The sequence below is a fragment of the Bubalus bubalis genome, chromosome 8, assembly GCF_019923935.1.
Source record: "Bubalus bubalis isolate 160015118507 breed Murrah chromosome 8, NDDB_SH_1, whole genome shotgun sequence".
NCBI classification, from domain to species: Eukaryota; Metazoa; Chordata; class Mammalia; order Artiodactyla; family Bovidae; genus Bubalus; species Bubalus bubalis.
Window position 1 is genome coordinate 81,511,666 of NC_059164.1, and position 26,368 is coordinate 81,538,033.

At 37.9% G+C, this 26,368-nt stretch overlaps 1 protein-coding gene across 4 annotated transcripts in view; it reads left to right on the plus strand.

Moving 5' to 3' along the window:
* The window catches only part of VPS41 (VPS41 subunit of HOPS complex), a 200,089-nt gene that overhangs the window by 16,243 nt on the left and 157,478 nt on the right, over window positions 1–26,368 (plus strand). For all 4 annotated transcript variants that reach the window (XM_006058820.4, XM_044946820.2, XM_044946819.2 and 1 more), the window contains exon 3: window positions 25,010–25,117. In XM_006058820.4, coding sequence (XP_006058882.2) covers window positions 25,010–25,117 — 108 coding nt within the window. The remainder of the gene's footprint in view (window positions 1–25,009; window positions 25,118–26,368) is intronic.

The window sequence follows — 26,368 nt, forward strand, 5'->3', positions numbered from 1 at the left end:
CCTGTGGATAGGATGGATGGATAGATGGATAGCTAGCTAGGTAGGTTGGTATAGATTTGTGGAGTTATAAGTGATTTACCTGTATCTGTGTGTGTGTGTGTGTGTGTGTGTGTATGTGTGCGCGCGCACGCTCAGTCACACCTGACTCTCTGCAGCCCCATGGATGGTAGCCTTCCAGGTTCCTCTGTCCATGGGATTTTCCAGGCAAGAATATTGGAGTGGATTGCCATTTCATACTCCAGGTGATCTTCCCGACCCAGGGATCGAACCTTGGTCTCTTGTGTCTCCTGCATTCTGTACCACAGCACCACCTGGAAAGCCCTACCTACATCCATCTCTCTGCATATAAAAGATATTGGTAATATATAAAGAATATATATTAATATGTGTATCCCTTTTTAATTATACAATATGCAGATATTTAAATATTTCCTCCCATTCCATAGGTTGGTTGCTGTTTCATTCTCTTGAGTCTATCTTTTGATATATAGGCATTTTTAATTTGGATGTAATCCAGTTATCCTTTTTTACTTTTGTTTCTTGTGCTCTTGGTGTCATATCTGAGAAATCTTTGCCAAATCCAATGTAATGCAGGTTTCTCTTGGGTTTTCTTCAAAGTTCTTATTTTAATGTGTTTGAGAAAATAACACTGAATACTCAGAACTATCAGTATATTTTTCACTAATCTTGAAAACTGCAGCCAAATGAAATGAATTTGAGGTGTGGAGTATAATTAAAATAATTGAAAGTGGTATATATGTCAAGATGTCAATCTTTAAGAATTTTAACTTGTTCTTTACACTTAAAGTAGAAATGCAAAGCCAGGTTACAACCAAGATAGGAAGTAATGTTTATTTAATAAGCTACATAGTTAGGGGTCTTGCGATCATGTTAATAATTAATGGAAAATTTGGAGGATAAATAAACTGATCCTCATATCTAGGATTTTTTTTGTTTTTAATATACAGTCATCTGTTTTTTCCACGTTGATATGATGAACCAGACTATTTTTTAGACAGTGTTTCTCTTGTAAAGTTTAACAGAAAAGTATATTATCTTCAAAAAGATTTCATTCTCATCTTGAAGCTCAAAGACCTTTTCAGTTTTTAGGGATGGATGGCTACTGTCGTATAGGTATGATATTTTGGATGATGTTACAGATTTTGGTTTATTCAACTAGTGGGGTAAGATACTGATTTCAGAATCTTTGAACTTATTTTTTATTCTGGAGATGAGAGGATTGTCTAGCTAATGTATGTGTGACATTAATAATTTTGATAAAATTCCTGTTTTGTCATAAAATATAAATTATTTTAGAATAATAAACATATATAAAATAATGTTAATTATGAGTTACATCCCTTATATCAATTATATATCAAAGTATATCAAAAATTTAGCTTCAAGAACGTTCATTACAACTTTGAATTATGAAAATTTGGAAACAGGCTAAATATCTAGAAATAAGGAATTGTATTATCTTTATAATTTAGAAAAGCTTTTTACAAAAATACCATGTGGGATAGTTGGCAAGCTCTTTTGCTCAGTGTTTAGATAGTAAATACTTAAAGCTTTGTAATCCGAGAGACAATATTGAAGATATTATGTAGGTATGTAACCATATAAAAATGTAAAAGCCCTTCTTAGTTTGTAGATTGTACAAAACCAGGCATCTGGCTGGATTTGGCCATGGACTGTAGTTTGCTGATTCCTGATTTAGAGTATAATCCAGTTTCTCTTCAACTTCCAAAGTGCAAGTATGATATTTGCTGGGTCATGTGACTCTCATTTACTATTTTAATCTGTCTTCATTTTTTAAAATTTTTTATAACAAATATGCATTACCTATGGGGCTTCCCTGATGGCTCAGATGGTAAAGAATCTGGCTGCAGTGCAGAAGACCTAGGTTTGATCCTTGGGTCAGGAAGATCCCTGGAGAAGGGAATGGCTATCCACTCCAGTATTCTTGCCTGGAGAATTTCATGGACAGAAGAGCCTGGCAAGCTACAGTCAGTCCATGGGGTTCTAAAGAGTCACACATGACTGAGCGACTAACACTTATGTGCTTATGCATTACTTTATGTACTTAACAACACAATACAAGTATTCCTTTTTAACAAAACATGTTAATGTCTGTACATGTTAGAAAAGTCTATAGCAGTTGCTGTTATAGAACATTTTGGTTGCAAAGGTATGGAACCTGACATAAAACTGTGTCCTTTCTTCCCTACCTCAAACTCAGACAGGGGAATTAGAGGAAAACTTTGGTTTATTTCTTGGCCTCTGTTATTTCAAGATTTTATGTAAGGCCAGAATAGTTTATACTCTAATAAACATTTTTTTTTTCCTGAGATTTTTTTTTTAAAGTGTTAAATTCTGAGATAATTGTAGATTCACTTGCCAAAATAAGAAGTGATACAGAGAGATTCTTTGTACCACCTACCTAGTTCCGAAATGCTAACATCTTGGGTAACTAATATTGCACAATCAGATGTGATATGCTATGAGACTGATATTGGTGCAGTCTTGCAAACCTTAATCAGATTTTACCAGTTTTTTGTGCATTCATGTGTATAAGTGTATATTTGATTTTGTGCACTTTTATCACATGTGAAGATGCTGTCATGATATAGAACCATTCATCACAGGGAGAAAAACAAGTTCCCTTGTAAGTCACAGCCACTCCCTCCCCTGCCCCCATGCCTGGCAGCCACCATTCTATTCTCCATCTCTCTATTTTTGTCATTTCAAGTGTATTATACGGATGGAACCATACAGTGTGTTTATCTTTTGAGATTGACTTTCTCCTACTCTGCCACTCTTGTCTTTTCCCTGGCATGGTGAGAACATTCACGTTGAAGGCAATTATTGACACATCAGGGCTTAAGATTGCCATTTTTTGTTTTCTGTTTGTTCCTGTTTTTCACTTCCTCTTGTTTCTCTTTTCTTCCCTGTCAGTGAGTTGCTTGAACATTTTCCTGAAATTCTGCATTGATTTATTTATAACAGTATTTTTGAGTACATTACTTTGTGTGATTTTCTTAATGGTTGCTCTTTGTGTTAAAATGTGCATATGTAACTGCTCACAGTCTGCTGGTGTCCTCAACATTGTAATATTTCTAGTCATATGTGGAAACCTTGCTTCCCATTTTTTTAAGTATGGTTGTCTTAAATATGTTTCATGTTCACTGAGCTTATCAGTTGGTATTAGACATTTTAATTCAAATATCAAATATGCTTTAAGAAGCTTATGAAAAGAGTGATAATCTACTATATTTACTCCTACTCTCACCCATTTTTATGTTTTCTTTTTAAAGTTTTAAACTTTTTTCTGTTAACTTCTATCTTCTATTCCTTCCTATTTAGAAAACTTTCTTTAGCCCATTCTTTAGGGATAGATTTGCAAGACATAAATTCTTTTAGTCTTTCTTCATCTGAGAATGTCTTTAGTTCCCTTTCATTTTGGGGGGATATTTTCATCAGATATAGCATTTGTGGTTGATAGTTGTTTACTTTTAGAACTTGAGAAATTATGTGCCACTGCCTTCTGGCCTCTGTCATTTCAAATGAGAAATCTGTTGTTTGAATTGGTGCTCCCCCATACGTCATGTGTCATGTTTCCTGTGCTGCTTGCAAGATTTATTTTTTAACCTTAGTATTTAGAAATTTAATTAGGATGTCTCTTAGAGTGGATTTCTTTGACTTCTCTTCTTTGAAATTGGTTTAGCTAATTGAATCTGTAGGTTTATGTCCTTCACCAAATTTGGAAACAGTTCAGTCATTATTTCTTCAAATACTTTTTCAGTTTTATTCTCTTCTCCTTCTGGGCCTTTGGTAATATGAATGTTAGTCCTTTTGTTATTGTTCACAGAGCCCTGAGACCATTCATTTTCTTCAGTCTGTTTTCTCTGTTTTGTTCAGATTGGGTAAGTTCTGTTGATTGATCCCTAAGTTCATTAGTTTTATCCTGTCATCTCTGCTGTTGAACCCAAACATTGAGTTATTTCTTTTGGGTATTATATTTTCCAGTTCTAAAATTCTCATTTTTAAAAATAGGTTGTTTCTTTGCTCAAAGAGTCTGTCATTCCATTTGTTTCAAGAGAATTTGTAATTGCTTGTTGAAGCACTTTTATGGGAGAAGGCAATGGCATGCCACTCCAGTACTCTTGCCTGGAAAATCCCATGGACGGAGAAGCCTGGTAGGCTGCAGTCCATGGGGTCGCAAAGAGTGGGACACGACTGCGCGACTTCACTTTCACTTTTCACTTTCATGCATTGGAGAAGGAAATGGCAACCCACTCCAGTGTTCTTGCCTGGAGAATCCCAGGGACGAGGGAGCCTGGTGGGCTGCCATCTCTGGGGTCACACAGAGTCGGACACGACTGAAGTGACTTAGCAGCAGCAGCACTTTTATGATGGCTGCTTTAAAAATCTTTGCCAGATAATTCCAACACCTGATTCATTTTGTTCTTAGACATTTAAATGGAAGGCAGTATTTAAATCATGAAGAATCATCAGTCGCATCCATTTTTTTTCAAGTTCACTTGTGACTTCCATGTGTCGTGCTCCTTGATTTACATGGATTATTTAATATTGACTGCAGTCCTATATTAGGCAGGATGCTGCAGTAACAAACAGTTCCAAAATTATAGTGGCTTAACACACCATAGATTTATTTCTGGGTAGAATCAGTGGTGTAGGAAAAGGAAATTGAGGTATTAACAATACAGAAAAAAGGTCTTTCCTATTTGTGGACCAGGTATAATGTGCTGTGGAAAACTTTGTTTATAAAGCTGGAAACAAGCTGTTCTGCTTCATGGAGATACATATTTTTTAAACCCTGCTTTGAATAGGTTCTTGGTATATTGTTTATTTGGAAGTTTATTCCACCTTTTTGTTGGAGTTTATTGGGTTGTACAAAAACCTTTGCAATAGAAGCATCAAATTGTTAGCCTAACCTTTCAAGATTAAACTTGCACAGCAAGAAGAGAATAACAAGAGGGAAAACATCAGGCTAAATGGGGATAGCAAGGAAAGAGAAGAGCACCAAATGGAAATTGAAGTGTAGTGAGGTCTGCTTTCTACTAAGTAAAGGGTTCCAGTGACCTTTTGTTATTCATGAATGCAACTGAATAGTGAAACTAAGACTGATTCTGCCTATAGTGTGTTTCTTTAAATTGCCTGTAAATTACATGAGCTGTGCCTGGATCATGGCATGTGATAACTAATTGTTAATTAGCGTCACTTCTGTCCTTATGATTTTGTTACCATTGTTAGTAAACCTGCCTTCTAAGTGATGTCCATTTAGATCTGGCTCAGGTCTTCCAGATATCACAATTAGGAGGCCTTGAATGTGTTAGCTGAATTAATTTTAACAAACCAGAAAGACTGACAGATATCTGAGCCTATTTAAAATAAACCTATACATAGTTTATGTTGAATGAGGAATTAATTTTAAATGCACCTTCTGGGACATCTACCACAAGGAGAATTTTTTTTTCAGCTTTGTTGACATGAAAACCAGTCATTGGGAGAAATCAGCAGATAGGTTTTTTAAATCAAAATGCATCACACAAAAAGTATTTAACCTGGTGGGTAGAACATTGTGAATCATTTATTGAAACTTAAATTGGTTCTTTACATCTATTAATTTTAATAAACAAATTGTCGCAACTAGTAACTGAAATGGTAATGTACCTTGTTATGAGATTGATTGGTGTGAGAAATGGAGCATGGGATTATAATATATCCTTCCAAATAGCCCTTGGATTAAAATGTTGCTTTTTCATTTAATGAGCTATTAATATTAACAGGTTCTGCTGATTATTGCATCATTCAGGCAAGGATAAACATTCTTTGTGAAGCATATATTATAACAATTATACATTTGGAAACTTAGTAGAAACTTTCCAGATGCAAGATTTGTGAATCTGTATTTCTGACACTTGTTAGCGATTGAGAAGATGAACATGACTTTTTCTGGTATGATACACATTTGAACAGAATTTATAATTTTACTACCTAAGGAGAAGAAGTTATTTTAGACAGCCAAGATGGATTGATTATTTTCTTTATCAATGAATGTTTGAGTAGTATTATGTTTTGGATGCTAGGATATACCAGCACTTGATAAAGAAGGCAGACAACAAAAACATATATATCAAGTAATAATAAATGTGGTGGATAAAAATTAAATAACGCTGGGTAAGGGGGCTGTGAAGTGGCCTGAGGGCTGTTGTTTTATCCTGAGCAGTCGGGGAGGCCTCCCTGATAAGGTGGCATTTAAGTAAATATTCAAGGGAAAGGTCTCCTTGATAAAAGGAAGAACAAATACGGTACCTACAAGTTGGGTCATGATAGAGGTCTTAGAGGATATGAGCTGGGCTGAAGCAGGATGGTAGGAAGTCTTGACTGAGAAACGCATGACCAAGAGCTAGAGTCTGAAGTCAGCTTATGGACTTTGGTTTTTACTGTAAAATGGGAAACCATTGGAGGGTCATTGTTTTAGTAAGATCACTTTGGATGATGTTTGAAAAAAGTCAGAGAGTGGTGGCAAGTAGGAAGCAGCAAGACCAGTTAGGAGGTTTTGGCAAAACTCTTACTAGAGGTGATGTAGATTAGGGTAGTTTTAAAAAACATTCAGTGGTTCTTTATTTTATTAATACTTATTTATTTAATTCTCTATTTGACTGTGCCAGGTCTTAGTTGTGGCATACAGGGTCTTTAGTTGTGGCACGTGAGATCTTCGGTTGTGGCATGCGAACTCTTGGGGCTTCTCTGGTGGCTCAGATGGTAAAGAATCTGCCTGTAGTGCAGGAGATCCAGGTTCGATCCCTGGGTCGGGCAGATCCCCTGGAGAAGGAAATGATTACCCACTTCAGTATTCTTGCCTGGAGAATTCCGTGGACAGAGGAGCCTGGTGGGCTACAGTCCATGGGGTCACAAAGAGTCAGACATGACTGGGCGACCGTCACTTTTACTTTCACGTGAACTCTTAGTTGCAGCAGGTGAGATCTAGTTCCCTGACCAAGGATCGAACCTGGGCCCCCTGTGTTAGGAGTGCAGGGTCTTAGCCACTGGACCACCAGGGAAGTCCCTCGTGTATTTTTTGAAGTAGAGCCAATGGATTTCTTAACCGGGACATGGAGGTGTAAGTGAGAGAGGAATGAGGATGAATAGCTAGAATGATGGAGTTCTTGTTCATGGAGATGGGGCAGTCCCTAGATAGCACTGGTTTTGTTGCTCAGGGTGAGTTGGTGGTGATGGTGGTAGTTGGGCAGGGTGGGTAAATCAGAAATTCCATTTGAGGTATTTTAAGTTGGTGATATCAATTAGACATCCAAGTGCAAATGTCAAGTAGGCAGTTGGATAAAAAAAGACTAGTGCAGGTCTGGGTTGAAGATAAGAATCTTTGATTCAACATCTGGATGGTATTTGAAAGTGAAAGTGAAGTCGCTCAGTTGTGTCCGACTCTTTGTGACCCCATGGACTGTAGCCTATCAGGTTCCTCCATCCATGGGATTTTCCAGGCAAGAATACTGGAGTGGATTGCCATTTCCTTCTCCAGGGGATCTTCCCAACCCAGGAATCGAACCCGGGTCTCCTGCATTGCAGGCAGACGCTTTATTGTCTGAGCCACCAGGGCAAGCTTGAAATTGATTGAGATCTCTTAGGGCATGAGGACAGATACATAAGAGACCTGATGTCTGGACCTAGGGGTACTCTAACTTTTTAGAGATCTGGTATATGAAGAGAAATCTTCAAAGGGGAATGAGAAGGAGTAACCAGTGAAGTAGGAATAGAGCACTAGAAAGCAGTGTCCCAGAGGCCAAGGGAGGAATGCATCTCGGCAGAAAGAACATGGTCAGTTATACCAGATACTGCTTGGAAGAGCAATAAGATGAGGTCTACGGCTTCACCCTTGGGTCTGTAAAGGTGAGCCCTTTGGTGTGATCCTTATAAGAGCAGTCATGGTGGCTCATAGTGGGGAGGTGGTGTTGGAACCTATCTGGAATGGGCCCAAGAGAGAGTAGTTGCAAAATGTCTCTGCTCAGAGAAATTCTTAGCTTATGTATTACAAAATGTTGATATTTAGAATGCTCATAAAGGACACATTTGTTTAGCGACTGTTTTTGCCTGTCATTAAAAGGTGTTCAGTAAGCATGCTGCTGCTGTTTTGTTATTTTTGTCCAGTTGTATACCAGCTACTTTCCAGAAAGCAGGGACCCTGTCACCAAGTTTTCACTAGCAAGGTGCTTGTAAATGAACAAATGAATTTATCTTCACAACATTTACATGAAACTGGCACTGTATTGTTATTTAGAAGATGGTAAAACTAGGGATTTGAGAAGTCCCTTTGCCAAAAACAAGTAGCAGTGACCACCTCTGACTTCCAGACTCAAGCTTAGATCTGTTTTATCCCACCCTATGTCTTCAAGAGGATTGTGATTTTAATTTAGGGGCACGTAACAAGGACTCTTTTAGTTTGGGGTTTGGCTTAGGGGATCCAGCACCATAGCCCATCATCATTTTTATTACCTCTGATCCTTTTATTATTCCCAGTAATAGGCAGAATAATGGTAGCTAGAATAATGAAAATCTTCATCCTAATTCCTGGATGCTGTGAACATGTTACATATGGCAAAGGGAATTAGGTTGCTAATCAGCCGACTTTAAGATAGGGATATTATCCAGGTGGGGACGAGTGTAGTCACAAGGTCCTTACAGGTGGAAGAGAGAGGTAGAGAAGGTCAGAGTAATGTTATGTTAGAAGGACTCAACCTACTCTTGCTGGCTCTGAAGGTGGAGGAGAGAGGAGGGAACCCACCGCCAAGGAATGCAGGTGGCCTCCAGAAGATGGGAAGACGAGGGACCAGGCTCTTGCCTAGAGCCTCCAGAGAAAGGTTTCCTGCTATCATCTTGATGTTAGCCCCAAGGGATCTGTATTGAGGTCTGTTTTGGGTTGTAAGACAACAAATTAGTGTTGTTTCAAGCTGCTGAGCTTATGGTAATTTGTTACCACAGCAATGGCAAACTAACACAGTAGATAATGTGATTGTATGATCCTATTCCCTTAGCACTTTTCATTAGTCTTTATTCTCAGAATTTGGGCAGTAAAATACATGCGGCAAGGGAGAACATACAGAAAACAGTTGTATTGAAACTGCTATTACTGTCGGAGCTGTTTTTATAAAGACTTATCTTTTCTGATAATTGCTCGAGAATGTTGTTTAAATGATAATTTTACTTGACAGTTAGGGCCCAATATTACCCTGTCAAGGCTTTAAGGTATTCTTTTCTGTGCAGGCTCAAGAAATGCTATAACAAATCTAAGTAACATGTAGATTTCTTATCATCCGTGAGCTATTTCAGTTTGAGTAAAACCATTTTTAAATATAGTGATTTACAGACATCCATGTTGTCATATTTCTTTACTTTAGAAAATGACTTGCTTCTCCAAAGACCTCAGTGGAGTAAATAAATCTCTCGAAATAGTATCAGAAGGTTGGGAGTGAGGAAACCCTGTATAAAGCTTAAAATTTTAGTCTGTTGTCATCATTTCCATCAGTGGTTGGGCATTTTTGAGGTATTTGACCTGGGATGAGTTACTTTTGATCTTTATAAGCATCCAGGAGTGACTGTTGGCTTAATAAGGAGGGGACTGTAGCATTCCCTTTTACTTTCCTAATAACAGGATTCACACTTAGGTATGACTGAAAACATGTTTGAAATGATGTGACCAACTCAACAGTAATCAGATCAGATCAGATCAGTCGCTCAGTCGTGTCTGACTCTTTGCGACCCCAAGAATCACAGCACGCCAGGCCTCCCTGTCCCTCACCAACTCCCGGAGTTCACCTAGACTCACGTCCATCGAGTCAGTGATGCCATCCAGCCATCTCATCCTCTGTCATCCCTTTCTCCTCCTGCCCCCAATCCTTCGCAGCATCAGACTCTTTTTCAAAGAGTCAACTCTTCGCATTAGGTGGCCAAAGTACTGGACTTTCAGCTTTAGCATCATTCCTTCCAAAAAATCCCAGGGCTGATCTCCTTTAGAATGGACTGGTTGGATTTCCTTGCAGTCCAAGGGACTCTCAAGAGTCTTCTCCAACACCACAGTTCAAAAACATCAATTCTTTGGCGCTCAGCCTTCTTCACAGTCCAACTCTCACATCTATACATGACCACAGGAAAAACCATAGCCTTGACCAGACGAACCTTTGTTGGCATAGTAATGTCTCTGCTTTTGAATATGCTATCTAGGTTGGTCATAACTTTCCTTCCAAGGAGTAAGCGTCTTTTAATTTCATGGCTGCAGTCACCATCTGTAGTGATTTTGGAGCCCAGAAAAATAAAGTCTGACACTGTTTCCACTGTTTGCCCATCTATTTCCCATGAAGTGGTGGGACCAGCTGCCATGATCTTCGTTTTCTGAATGTTGAGCTTTAAGTCACTTTTTCACTCTCCTCTTTCACTTTCATCAAGAGGCTTTTTAATTCCTCTTCACTTTCTGCTATAAGGGTGGTGTCATCTGCATATCTGAGGTTACATCTTCATTTTTTGTAAATAGTGTAAAGCAAAGAGGTAAATTAGAAATTTTATGTCTATTCAATTTTATGTCTGGAAATAAACTCAAAAGGGAGGATATGAATTATACAGTTTAAATTTGGAAACTGTAATACAAATAATAACGTTTTTAGTAACTGACATTCACTGGATACATACCTGATACTGTGCTTTAACTCCATACACAAAAATGAGCTCAAAATGGGTTAAAGACCTATATGTGAGACCAGACACTATAAAACTCCTAAAGGAAAACATAGGCAGAACACTCTTTGACATAAATCTCTGCAAAATTTTTTCAACCCATCTCCCTGAATAATTGAAATAAAAACAAAAATAAACAAATGGGACCTACTTAAAAGCTTTTGCACAGCAAAGGAAACAATGAAAAGACAGCCTACAGATTGGGAGAAAACACTTGCAAATGATGTGATTGATAAGGGATAAGTGTTCAAAATTTATAAACAGTTTCTGACTCGTAACAGTATCAAAACAAACAACCCACTCAAGAAATGGGCAGAAGACCTGAATAGACATCTCTTCAAAGAGGACATGCAGATGGCCAATAGGTACATGAAGAGATGTTCAGTACTGCTAGATATTAGAGAAATGCAAATCAAAACTACCATGAGATATAACCTCATGCCTGTCAGAATGACTGTCGTCAAAAATTCCACAAACAACAAATGCTGGAGAAGGGACTCTGTTGGTGGGAATATAAATTGGTACAGCCACTATGGAGAACAGTATGGAGGTTCCTGGAGAAGGCAATGGCACCCCACTCCAGTACTCTTGCCTGGAAAATCCCATGGACGGAGGAGCCTGGTAGGCTGTAGTCCATGGGGTCGCTAAGAGGTGGCACGACTGAGCAGCTTCATTTTCACTTTTCACTTTCATGCATTGGAGAAGGAAATGGCAACCCACTCCAGTGTTCTTGCCTGGAGAATCCCAGGGACGGCAGGGCCTGGTGGGCTGCCGTCTATGGGGTTGCAGAGTCGGACGCGACTGAAGCGACTTAGCAGCAGCAGCAGCAACATGGAGGTTCCTTAAAAAACTAAAAATAGAGCTACCATATGACCCTGCAATCCCATCCCTGGACATACACCTAGAGAAAAACATGATTCAAAAAGATACATGCACCACAGTGTTCACTGCAGCACTACTCACAATAGCCAAGACATGGAAAGAACCTGAATCTCCATCAACAAAGAAATGGTTAAAGAAGATGTGGTGTATATATATATATATATATATATATATATATATGTCTGTGCGTGTGTGTCTGTGTATAAAATGGAATTTTACTCAGCCATTAAAAAAGAATGAAATAATGCCATTTGCAGCAACATGGATGAACCTAGAGAGCGTTACATTGCCTAAAGTCAGACAGAGGAGGAGAAATATCATGTGACATTCTTTAAATGTGGAAAGAAATGATACAAATGTGGAATCTAAAAGAAATGATACAAATGAACTTAGAAAAAAGAAAGAGACAGACTTAGAAAACAAAATAATGGTTGTCAGGGGGAAGGGGTAGTTAGGGACTTTGGCAAGGTCATGTACACACTGCTGTATTTAAAATTGATAACCAACAAGGATCTATTGTATAGCACATAGAGCTCTGCTCAGTGGTATGTGCCAGCCTGGATGGGAGGGGGATTTGGGGAAGAATGGAGACATGTATATATGTGACTGAGTCCCTTCACCATTCATCTGCAACTGCCACTACATTGTTAATCAACTATACCCTAATACAAAATAAAAAGTTTAAAGTTAAAAAAAAAAAGACATGTTTGTTCAGTTTTATATCTGGAAATAAACTCAAAAGGGAGGATATGAATATATAGTTTAAATTTGGGGGCTATACTACAAACATTGGTAATATAACTGACATTCACTGGATACATACCTGATACTGTACTTTGCATACATTTAATACGTTTGATTCTTACAGCAATTCTATAAGGTACATATTCTCCTCCTCCTTTCATGAAAGATGAAGTAACTGAGGTTTTAACTAAGTTGCCCAGTACTCTAGGACTGTGCATGGTGGAATTGGCATAAGAAAACTTTATTTTGACTTATTTTGTGATTGGCCACTTGATTATGAAGTCCAGTAGGTTTTTAAATGATTTCTTTCCTTTCTACCCCTGTCCTTTGTTAACAAGTAACATTAGTGATGTATGGATGTGAGAGTTGGACTATAAAGAAAGCTGAGTGCCGAAGAATTGATGCTTTTGAACTGTGTGTTGGAGAAGACTCTTGAGAGTCCCTTGGACTGCAAGGAGATCCAACCAGTCCATCCTAAAGGAGATCAGTCCGGGGTGTTCATTGGAAGGACTGATATTGAAGCTGAAACTCCAATACTTTGGTCACCTGATGTGAAGAGCTGACTCATTTGAAAAGACCCTGATGCTGGGAAAGATTGAAGGCAGGAGGAGAAGAGACGACAGAGGATGAGATGGCCAGATGGCATCACCGACTCAGTGGACATGAGTTTGGGTGGACTCCAGGAGTTGGTGATGGACAGGGAGGCCTGGTGTGTTGTGGTTCATGGGGTCTCAAAGAGTCGGACATGACTGAGCTACTGAACTGAAACTGAACTGAACATTAGTGAACTTTACCAAGAGTTTTTTTTTCCCCTTGGCTGCACTACAGAGCATGTGGGATCTTAGCTCCCTGATCAGGGATTGAACCCATACCCCCTGCATTGGAAATGCAGGATCTTACTAACTGGACCTCCAGGGAAATCTCTACCAAGATTTTTTTGATCATCCTTCTTTTTCATCTCTTACAGCATCTCCTAGATTTTTTGCTTTCTATTTGAATACCTCCTTGAAAAATATGTGTCGTAGTGGGAGTTTGTGCCATGAGTCTTCTGAGCCTTTGTAAAGTGCCCTTGAGGCATATCTACAGGCCAGGCCAGCTCTCTCTGTCTTGGCAAGACAGGGTTCTCTAAAGAAACAGAACCAATGGGCTATGTTTAGGACCAACAGGAACTGGGGAGGGTATGGGAGAAAAGAGGGAGAGATTTGAGAGAATTTAGGAGGATCTGAGAGAGACCAATAGGATCAGAAAGAGAGAGAGAGAAGGATTTATTGTAAGGAACTGACATGTATGATTATGGATCTGGCAAGTCCTAAGACCTTCAGGGTGAGTCAGCAAGTGGGACACTCAGAAAGAGCCAATGTTTCAGTTCAAATTCTAAGACAAGAAAAAAGTCACTCACTTGGAAGGCAATTAGGAAGAATGTTTTTACTCAGTGGGAGGGTTTATTTATGCCTTCAACTGATTTGGTGAGGCCCACCCACCACCAAGTTTTCTATTAATATATAGAGAGTTTGTTTTAAGAAAAAAAATTGGAGTATAATTGCTTTACAATGTTGTGTTGGTTTCTGCTGTGCAGCAAAGTGAATCAGCCACACATATACATATATCCTTTTTCTTTAATTTCCTTCCCGTTTAGGTTACCACAGAGCATTGAATTGAGTTCCCTGTGTAGGTACATTAGGGTCTCATTAGTTATCTATTTTACAGGTAGAAGTGTGTGTATTAATATGTCCACCCCAGTCTCCCAAGCCATCCCACTCCCGTCTCCCCCTTGGTATCAGTATGTTTGTTCTCTCTGTTTGTGTCTCTATTTCTGTTTTGCAAATAAGTTCATCTATACCATTTTTCTAGTTTGCACATATTTCCACTAATACACAGTATTTTTCTCTTTTTGACTTCACTCTGTATGACATTCTCTAGGTCCATCCAAATCTGTGTAAATGGTACAATTCTGTTCCTTTTTTAGGGCCAAGTAATAGTCCATTGTGTATATGTACCATATGCTCTCTATCCATTCCTCAGTTGATGGACATTTAGGTTGCTTCCATGGCTGGCTATTGTAAACAGTGCTGAAGTGAACATTGGGGTGTGTGTATCTTTCTGAATTATGGTTTTCTCCAGATGTAGGGACAGCTATGAGTTTGCTGGATCATATGATAGTTCTATACTTAGTATTTTAAGGAACCTTCATACTTTTCTCCATAGCGGTTGTATCAGTTTACATTCCCACCAACGGTGTGGCCGAGTTCCCTTTTCTCCATACATTTATTGTTTTTAGAATTTTTGATGATAGCCATTCTGATGGGTATGAGGTGGTACCTTATTGTAGTCTTCATTTGCATTTTTCTCTAATAATTAGCCATGCTGAACATCTTTTCATGTGTTTGTTGGCCATCTGTATGTCTTCTTTAGGTTACGTCTATTTTTTAATTGGGTTGTTTCCTTTTTTATATTGAGCTGCATGAGCTCTTTGTATTTTATGGAAATTAATCCCCTGTCAGTTGCTTCATTTGTAAATATTTCTCCCATTTTGAAGGTTGTCTTTTTGTTTTGTTTATGGTTTCCTTTGCTGTGCAAAAGCTTTAAAGTTTCATTAGGTCCCTTTTGTTTATTTTTGTTTTTATTTTCATAGGGTTTGCTTTATGATATTCTGCTTTAAATTTTTACGTTTACATTCATGCCTCAGATAACTGAACTATTTTCTTTTTTTTCCCCTTCAAAACTTTTCTTCAAGAGTTTTGATATTACAGTTATGCTTCCCTGCTGGCTTAGCAATAAAGAATCCACCTGCAGTGCACGAGAGGTGGGTTTGATCCCTGAATCGGGAAGATCCCCTGGAGGAGGAAATGGCAACCCACTCTAGTATTCTTTTTTTTTTTTTTTTTTTCTTCTAGTATTCTTAACTGGGAAATCCCATGGACAGAGTTGCCTGGTGGGCTACAGACCACAGAGTCGCAGAGTCAGACATGACTTAGTGACTAAGCATGCACACGCAGACTTTGGACTTACTAATTATTCAGTTTTCTGTTTTTTTAATGCATCTTTGCTTTTACCTTTATTTGTGTTCTCTGGTTGCCTGAAATTCTCACCTCCCTGCTACCAGTGTTTTTTTGGTCCTGTAGTGCTTAAAGCTGGGACTCTCAAACCGCCAGTAATGCACTGTTCAGGTGTCAGCGTCTTACAGTCTCTGCCTGTAGGAGGGAGGTGGAAATCGATGGTAGCCAGGGTTGAAGGTGCAGATGTGGAGAAACAGTGGGCAAAAACTGCAGTCACCGTCTAGAAAAAAACAGCCCCAAATGGGGGAGGCAGGTATGTGCTCTGTCGAGTGGGATAAGCTCTGAGTCACGAGCATGAAGCTTTGGTGGTGGTTGTTCAGTCACTCAGTCATCTCCAACTCTTTATGACCCCACGGACTGCAGCATGTCAGGCTTCCCTGTCCTTCACTATCTCCCAGAGTTGGCTCAAACTCATGTCCACTGAGCTTTGGTGGGAGAGCCTAAAGCATCTTTGTGCGTTTTGTTCAGGTGGGTTAAGTTTTCATGAAACAATCCAAGATGTGTCATTAGTTCAAATTCATACTCACCATATGTATCAGCTTTTCCTTAATTTTGGTAATGGCTTATCTTAATTTTTTATTGCTATTTGGGGAGTTTATCTGTATCTGTTTTTTCATGGAAATTTTTGAAAAGCTGTCAGAGGCTTGTGTGGGAGTAGCTAGCCAGGTGCTTCTTTGCACCTGGGATAAGGAAAGATGCTTGAGAGGTATTTAATCTCCTTGCCAACAAAAATAATCTCAAAACCTGTGGCACTTTTTAATGTAACAGTAAACCTGTAAATTATAAATCAATGTTAAGTTTTTCATGAAAATTGAATTTGTGGGACCTCTGTGGCTGCTGCTCCTATTTGCTACTGTTTCCCTCTCTTTCGTACCTTCCCCTGCCTACCCCCTCCCCCAGCTGTGTCTGTAAATATTTTACATAATATTGTACATAATTTAGGTAATCTCTCCTATTCCCTGCTGTGGTACGATTTGGATTTTCTTGTGTGGAAATCTAAATGAGAATGTCTCTGAAAAGCTTCTCACTAAACTGTCTGCTGTTACGATGTACTTGTGTTTTCACTGGTCTTTGTTAGGTACCCACAGTTTTGTTAGGTGAAGTTCAGAACAATGAATAGGCCTAAACCCTGCTTCTAAGGATCTTGTGATCACCAAGGGATATCGGGAAGAAAGAAAAAGAGGGTTATGTTGGATTTAGTGGCGGAAATTGTCCACCTGAATGGCATATCTTGAAGATTGGTCAGGTTATTCCATATGGCTGGAAGGAAATGAAAAGCTTATTTGCTTTTCTCATTCCTCGCCTCCCCTCCCCACCACTCTCTATATTCTTATCGCTTTCCCAATATAAAATAAATGATGGGAGTTGATCCTGTTTATCGTATGTGGCTTAGGGCATGGAAACCTTCACCTTATTTTTTTTTTTTCCTCCTTGAATTGAACATGAAATTCTGATACTACAGGGCAAAGGAGAGACCAGGGTTTATGAAGACTGCATATCTTGTGAATCTTAAGTAGACCTCTTCAATTATTAGAGGCTCAACTTTTTCTCACTTCTGTAGGCAAAGTATTGACAGGGGAAGGAGATTGGTTTTGAGAGATAAGTCTTAGTTCAGTAGATGTAAAGTTTTTGAAAGAATGGTGAATAATGGCTTGAAAATGTATAAAATACAGTAATTCTATAATAAATGAAATTATTTGTTTTAGAAAATTTAAAAATATTGGCAGTAGCCATGGTAATTTTTTTTTTTTTTAACTTTTTGGCTGCCCAGTGCAGTATGCTGGATCTTAATTCCCCAACCAGAGATCGAACTCACACTCCTTGCATTGAACGTGCAGAGTCTTAACTACTGGACTGCAAGGGAAGTCCCATCTCAGTAGTGATTTTTAATTGCCGCCTTCTATAATGGTCACAGCAACCCTGCGATGGAAGTCCTGTTATCACTCCCAGTCTGTATGTGAAGAAAAAGCTTAGGAGGGTGACCATGATGTTTGTTTTTCTCATTTACCTCCCACGTGTGTATATGCATTTCTTTAGTAACATTTGGATCGTGCAAAGCAGGTTTTTATGACCTACTTATTCACCTAGTAAGACATTTTGAGAACCTTCCCCTTTGTTATCAAATCATCTTTGAAAACAGATTTTAAGGTCGGTGTAATATTTAATCTTGTGAAATTTGTTTAACCTGGGGTTTCTTGACCTTGGCACTATTGGCATTTGGGGAGGGAAAATTTTTTGTTTTGGAAAATTGTCTCATCCATTATATGATGTTTAGCTTCGTCCCTGCCCTCTACCCACTAGATATCAATAGCATCTTCTCCGCCAACTCTGTTGTGACAACAAATATGTCCGCAGACATTGCTAAGTGAGTGAACCGGGGGAACACCATTACCTCCGGTTGAGAACCACTTATTTAACCATATGTATTTTAAGCTTTTAAATATAGTATATACCTATGAGTAGGCTCATTGAAATTTTCTATCTATATGAAAAAGTAGACCTACATCATCTAGAATACATTTATGAGCTCCTAATTTTAGCTACTTGTTTTTGATTAATGTTTTCAGTAATAGCAGTATTGCTTGAAAGTAAAAAACTTTAACAGCATTATTTGCATTCATATAAGAGTGTTATTGCTTGTCTGTCACCAGTCTGATGGAAAGGCATCGTGGGAGCTTTGACCATAGTTGTTTTATTGTGGATGAATTCCATTATCTCCATGTCACTTTCTTAAAAAGTTTGGTCATTGAGGCAGCTGTAATACCTTGTGTTATAAATGGAAACTAGAAGTTACTCTCTTGGCTTGTTTATGTAGTTTTCTTGATATGTTTTGACATTTTAGAAGGATATATGAAACCAGCTTTCCTACCAGACAGTCATCTTTTTGTGTAAATAAAATCATCCTTTTGTAATAGCGCTATAACCTATAATAGTTAATAGTTGCACTTGCCCTTTTAAGGAGGTGGCATTCATTTGGGAAGGGCACAAATACAAAATCAATAAAAGTTCTTATTTCTTGATAAGTTTTGAATCTTAGTTATTCTTTTTTTGTACAGTTTTTCTCATCATAAATCTCTTTTTGTAGAAAAGTTTAAGACGATATGACATAGGTGGAGATGTCCTTTATTGGTGACATTACAGTTTCAAATAAATATATATGCATGATAACATATATATTTCTTGACTCTATATTAATTGTTGGTAAAAAGTTGATACAACTCCTGTTGTAGTGCAGAGTTCTATTTCTTAAAAATTTGTTAGTTGTATTTTTTGAGACCTCAAATTATGTGTTTTGATTGACTTACAGTATAATTTCAATTATGGTGATTATAATTCTCGAGAAAATGTTCTAGAGGAGGAAAGCCTTTATACCTTCAGACCAATAGCTGATGATTGATTTGCTTTTTATTAACACTTGGTTTTTTCCTGTGGAAGTTCAAGCTGCTCTTTTTTTTAGACAATGAGAATTTTGTTTTGTTTTTGAGGATGTTAGTGTTCCCTATTTTATCTAGCTTTAAAACATTGGATATTTATTAAAAGGAATTTGCCCCTGGTCAGATGTAGTCGATGACAAGAGATCAACGCACCCATTCATCTTATTAAAAATCCTAGAGGTTCAGCTGAGGTCTTTCTCATTGGTGAGTCTAGCTGAGATGAAGGGATGTCCATAGAGTGAGATTATAAATTGTCTAGGAGCACTCCACTGGTGATATTTGTCACTGGCTTAACTTGGATTTTGTAAACATAACATCTCACCCTTCTTGTATATATACTATTGTTTTGTGGGAAAAAAAAAAAAAAAAAAAAACCAAAACAAGACAAAACTGTATTTTAACAAAGAACTGATAATCAGAAATAAAATTTTGAGTTCTAGATTCATAAAAGCCATAGAAAATGTAATGATCTTTCTGTTAACCGCTGAATTCATATGACACATTTTTTTTTTTTTAGTAAAATTTGGGTCTTCATTTAGACTGTCACATTGTACATAAAATATACTGATGTGTGAAAGATGTGGTTAGTGTTAAAACAGGATGAAAAATTGGTTATAAATGCCAATCAGTTTTTTCTTGTACAGAAAATTTAAATTATCACATGAAAAGTATGATGTTCTTGTTGATTATATAATTCTAAGTTAGGTGATGGGATTTTCTCTATGTACATTGACTCTGTGGTGTTAGTAACAAACTGTTAAATAGTTTTTGAGGCAGAAATCTGTAATTACCTTAGTCTGTTGTCCCAAAAGCGACTTTTTTCACTTTCGGTTCAAAACTCAGTAAAAATGACCATGATAAGAAATTTATTTTCAGATGTTTTAGAATCCTATAGGATGATCTAAAGGACTTGTCTTTAATTAAAAGTGTTATCCACTTAGTGAAAGTCCATGTTATTTGAGAATTGATTCTTTTTAAAGAAAAGCTTCAGATTTTCTTGTATGAGTAAATGTCACTCTGTTCATATCTTCGCTTAACTGCAAGTCAGGACTTGTATTGTGCCTCTGGGTTGTCATAGAAACGCAGTTAACTGTCATCTCAACTCAGACTGTTGATGGTTTTATTTGTAGGCTTGCAAGATTATTAAAATTTAACAAAAATTATTGATTTGATTTTTATTAACACTGGGTTGTTTTCTGTGGAAGTTCAAATTGCATGAAAGTCTTTTTTTTCTGTTTAATTTTTTTTTTTTACAGTGAAACCCTATATTAAATCTACCTGATTTTTAAAATGTTTTTTATTTAAAATGTGATATAAAGTCTGCAGCAGTTGAATAACCTCTGCGAATTGTATTTTTGAATCACTTTCCATTTTCTTTGTTTACAGCAAGCAGAAAACACCTTAAAAAATTCACCTTTAGCCTGCTTTTAACTTAACATAAAAGATACCTGTCAGAAAAGCGTGAAATGCTACATCAAGTGCCTAATATTGGAGTTTTCATTTTATTTATGGTTTTTGAAGCCTAGCACAAATGCTTCAGTGAGCTGTGCTGTGAAAGTATTTATTTTTGTATACTTATGTGAGAGAAATTATTTAGTTTCCACTTATGAATAAGACAGGCAAACCTTATTTACAGTAACTTTATCTAATGGTCCGTGGTTGAGTGCTTTTATGCAAAATAGTCCAGAGGCTAGAATTAACTTTTCACATTGGATGCACATTTGATGTCCAGACTTGAACAACATGTGGCATCTTATTATAAAGACTAACATTCAGGATTCAATTTGTATTTAACACATTTACTTCAGAATGCACACATCATGCCTTGGCTACATTTAGTGTTAACTTTGTAATGATTTCTCTTTCTCGCTTGTATTAGATATATAAGTAGAAGTGTTTATTAGTTGCTTTTTGTAATTTTCCTATTTCTAGATTTTTTTTAAGACTGGGTTAATTAGCTATTTGATATTTTAACAACAGATCCTTTTTGGACATGCAACAACTCATTGGGTTGAGGTGATTATTGTTAGTTCGTTTTTAAAGAAAGGTAGGGCTTTTAAGGAACCATGCACATACTACTTCCTTCTGTGGCTTTTAGTTCTTGGAGTTATTCTTAAAAAGTTAGTAGGTAGACCATCTCTGGTTTTACCACCCTTTTACTAAATAAACAACTATTAGTTTGTGTATACTTGGAGAAGAAAATTTAAGACAGTTCATCAGTAGACATGGAATATTGATTTTTTTATTAAACTAGGTTTATTGCTCTTAAAATTTTATTACTCCTCTTGTAGCTAGTCTGCATGATGCCCCCCGGTGATTCTCACCTCTTATTATTCCTGCCTTCATGTCCTCCCCTCCCATTGAATCATGGCTGGTCTGTATGATCAACATACAGGAATACTGTAGCAGCCACAGCATGTGACCTCTGAAGCTAGGTTGTATATAACCTTAGGGTTTCCACTGTGCATTCTCTTGCACCACTCACTCTGGGGGAAGTCTCCTTTGCCATATCCTAAGGTCATTGATGCAGCCCTTTGGAGAAGTCCAGAAGAATAGCGACTGAAGCCTCTTGTCAACACCCAGTGCCAGCTTGCCACCCATTTGAGTGAGCCATCTGGGAAATCATTACTCTAACCCCAGTCAGGTCTTCAGATGCCCAGCTCACACCTTGCCTTCAACCCCAGAAGAGATCTTGAATCTCAGGCACCCAGTGAAGCCACTTGTGTATTGTTTACCCACAGAAACTCTGTGGTAAACAGCACATATTTATTAAATGCACATATTTATTGTTGTTTTAGGGCTTCCCAAGTGGTTCAGTGGTAAAGAATCTACCTGCCAGTGCAGGAGACAGAGGTTTGATCCCTGGGTCAGGAAGATCCCCTGGAGAAGGAAATGGTGACCCACTCTAGTATTCTTACCCAGGAAAGCCCACAGACAGAGGAGCCTGGCAGACCTACAGTCTATGGGGTCACAAAAGAGTCAGACCATGACTTAGTGACTAAACAACAGCAGTATTGTTGTATTAAGTCAGTAAATATTGGAATAATATACATCTATCTGTAACTAATGTACCTGCTAAATAAATACATTTTACACGTTTCCTGTTGATCACAGTTGTAGTTTTTTGTAGGCATAAAAATCTTGGAGTTGTCTATTGTGATTTGTAGTATAATTTTCCTAGGAGTTTGGGGTAGTATATTAAATGAGGCATTGATGTTAGAGCATTCATAACTGAATTTGAATTTTAGCTTTGCTTTCTATCCACTGTGTATCTTAATGACATTACCTAAAATTTCTGATCATCAGTTTTTACTGAAATATCTGTAAAATGGGATAATGATATTTAACGAACCATAATCTTTTTTTTTTTTTTAAGTCAAGATGAAATGAGATATCTAGTGTTAAGTCTATAGCATAATGGTTGACATATCTCATCCTTTCAGTTTATCCAGAAATGAACTCCTTTCCATGTGAAGTAGGTCTTTGCCCCAAGGATAAAGATTTCTGTAGGCATCTGAGTTCATAGTCTGTGTGTGATTGTTGATCAGTATTATAATCTTTAAGAAGTCCAGTACTTAACAGTCTACAAGTCATTTTTCTTTTATGTAATTTTCTTTTTACTGTGATGTGCCTAGATGTGATTTTCTTCATACTTATGTTGCTTCAGTTTGCAAAGTTTCTTGATCTTGTGGGTTGATGTCTTATGAGTTTTGGAAAATTCTCAATTGTTATCTCTGTAAGTAGTCTTCCTTTCCCTCCTCCTTCCCATTTTTCTATTTTCCTTATCCTTGTGGGACTATATTGAAAAATGTTAGACCCTTTTCACTCTGTCCCACATATTGCACATAATTTTTCTGTATTTTCCGTCCATTTTCCTTCCCTGAGCTTCCCTTTGGATATCTTTTGACCTGTTTTCCATTTTACTAATCCTGTCTTCTGCTTTGCTAATCTTCTGTTGAACTATAATATTAAGTTCTTAATTTCAGTTATATTTTTCAGTTCTAAAACTATCTTGATTATTTTTTTTTTTTTTACAGATTGAAGTTTTGTGTTGAAATCTTTTTATGTATTTCATTCATCTTTTTAAAAAAACATACTTTATAATAATTAACATAATTACATTAAGGTCCTTTTCTTCTAAATCCAGTATCTAGGTCATCCAGGGGTCTGTGTTTTCGTTTTGTTTAACACAGTTTTTTTCTCCTTGATGTTTAATCATTTGGTCCTATCTTGTGGCACACCTGGTAGTTTTTTTTAATTGAATTCTTAGTACTGTAGGTGAAGAATTGTAGAAGCCCAATAGTATTCTTTCTCTAAGGAGCCACCCTTTCCCTTACTGGACAGATAGGTTGGGGTTGTGTACCTTACTCCAGGCAGGGAGTGAGCTGAGGCAAAGCTAGACAGAAGTTTTGGGAAGCTCTTTGTGTTTGTGCCCTGGGGACCAGGAGTCCCAGATGAGAGACTTTGATGTTCACCAGGACCTCATCTAATTTTCTTCCTAATATGTCAAGGCAGCGAGTTTGCATTTTTAAGGCAAGCTTTTTTTGTCTCCTACCTTATGTAGTTTTGGAAATTAGCAGTTTTCTTTTGGGGAAAAGTGGCTGTGTAACACACTCCCTTCTTTGCTTCTCTCTTCCACCCATCAAGCCTCCAGTCCCCACAAATTCCAGAAAGTGAAAGTGTTAGTCACTCAGTTTTATCAGACTCTTTACAACCCCATGGACTGCAGCCCGCCAGGCTCTTCTATCCATGAAATTCTGAAGGCAAGAATACTGGAGTGGGATCTTCCTGACCCAGGGCTTGAACCTAGGTCTCCTGCATTGCAGGCAGATTCTTTACTATCTGAGCCACCAAGAAAGCCCAGAAGGTTTGCTGTATTCCATACTTCCAAGCGTGGCCATCTATCCAGGCAGAGACTCTCAGCCTCCTGTTGATAAATGTCTCCAGGAAGAAAATGACTGTAGAGTGCCAGCTGGCCTCTCCGTGGTTTCTCCACCACCTTGGAATCACACTTCTAGTTCAGACTGCCTCAGTAGCCCTTTAATTGATGCCTTAGACTGATATTGCTCTATATTTCATTAAACATTCCTAGGTATTCTGGGTGGGACCGTTGATGTACCTCAAACTACCCAAATGTTAGCTGGAAGGTGAGGACCACACAGTTATTTTTGAAGGAAATGATGAGTAATCTGTTTTTCTACTCTTTTGGCCAGTTTTATTCTACCACAGTTGTCACTGTATGCGTATTTCCTTCTCATTGTATATTGATGCAGTAAAATAAATATTTTTCTGAATCATTGTCATAATTTTTATAAGTAATCTTGATTTATTAATTCCTGGCCTTTATAGACAATCTAGATTCCGAACTTTGTAACTCTGAAGATTAAGCATGTCTTACGATGCTATATCAACAGTGAAATTGAACCTCTAAAGTTAGTAATAACATGTATAAAAGATTAAGAACATTTTAATGTATAAGGAGGTTTATTCAGATGAGAGTCAACAGTGCATATTGTAACATAAACTAAGTAATAATATCCACTCATGATTTCTCAGTTACTTAAAATTAATATTAAAATATTTTTATCTGAAGAGTAAGTATATACTTGGCTTTATATAAAATTTCTGATTTTCTTTCATTTTAATTTTTATAATTTTTCTAAGTAAAATGGGATATTCTCAAATCTGACAAAAATGCTTGCAATCTTGAAATACAGAATTCTAGTCTTTTGGAAGTTTATTGTATTCCTGTCTCATTGCTGTGTTTTATGTCCATGAGGGCACATTGACAAGTATTTTGTCTATGCACCTTTTATTGGCTTTTGTCTGAATAGTGGGACAGACAGTTTTGTATTTTTTTGATATGCTGAAGTTGATTACTGTCAACAGAAGGTACATGTAGTCCTCTTTCCAGCTTTCAGATTTATTCTGCCATTGAAGTTACAGCAGTTGATAGGCCAGTTGGAAAAATGAAAGATGAGAATCTTAACCCTTAACACTATAGTTGTGGTTGTTGACAGTCATTGAGGGAACCACCTCTGGTTCCACCTTACAGCGTGTGTTTTGAGTCTTTGACTCTTTCAAATATGTCCTTGAGGGCTGTCATCTCTGTTTTCCATGCAGGAAGAAGAGAGTGAAGAGGAGCCCAAACTGAAGTACGAAAGGCTCTCCAATGGCGTAACTGAAATCCTTCAGAAAGATGCTGCTAGCTGCATGACGGTCCATGACAAGGTAAGGTGGCCTGTAGAGGATGCTTCTGTAACTCGTTTGTGTTGTACGTTTGCTGATACTTTAAGGTCTGGTGCTTTGGTGGTGGTTTTTCACAGTAATTGTGTCTCCCTGCCACCCTTCCTCTCTTCTTTCTCACCAGGGAAAAACTGAAACAACAACCAGAGATATTATATCAATGTATTTGTACACACACACACCACCCATGGCCGCAGTGTATCAAATAGAAGAGGATGATGGTTGTGAAAGATCTGTAGCAAGTGATTCTCAGAAACTCTGGCACTTAATTCCTCAGATCTTACGTAGTAGAGTAGGAAATGTTAAATGAGAAATATTCTGGAGCTCATTGCTTTTGCAAGAGTAGAAGAGATTACATTGGAGGCCTTAGGAATCAATAGAAAGGCCCCAGATGATTTTTTTATGTATTTATGAATGAATAAATATATTCCACATCTCAGTTTTCATTATAGAAAAGCCCCCTACGAACTTTTTGAGTCCAGACTAAGTACTATACGCAGGACCTTTATCCCATTATAGACCAAAACAATCCAGGACATAATTGGAATATTAGAAGCAAGGCATTCTGATCATTGCTCCCTTTTCCCCATGAGCCGTATGAGTGAGCCTTGGTACCTCCACTGAAGGCAGGCACCGGGCTCTGATCCACCTCCTGGCTTTATCCCCTTCTTTCTGACAGTATTGCCTCATCTATCTCCTTGCTTCTACCCAGTTCCCCTTTATTACAGATTTCATTCTCTTGTAAATAGATTCCTGCTTTCAGCATGCCAACAGGACCTATGTTTTCTGTCTCATTTTTCCCGAACCCTCTCCTTCAGCCCTGTTTCATCTCTCTACCCTTAAGGCCACATTCTGGAGGCTTTATGTCCGTCCCTGGAACTTGAAGATATTTTGGGCAACACTCTTAGTCTTTTTATCCTTCAAGCTTTTGTGTTCATCTTCCCACTAACCCTGTTTTGTGACTTGATGGAGCCCTGATCTCTAATCCATTCTTCTTCTTTTCTGTCTCTGTCAAGTGGTCAGCCATTCTAACTTAAGTTTACCAGCAGATTCAATTCTCTAATGGCCCTGCTCTCAAGGACGCACCCCCTGCCACCCGCCTCAGCCCCACCACCCCAGCTAAGCTCTCAGCTTAAAGTCAGTGCTTTAAGAACAAGGCCACCCGCCATGTACTGGTACACCTTGCGTGCGAGGTGTACATGCCACTTAAAGGGCTGATATTTATTTGTCCCTCTT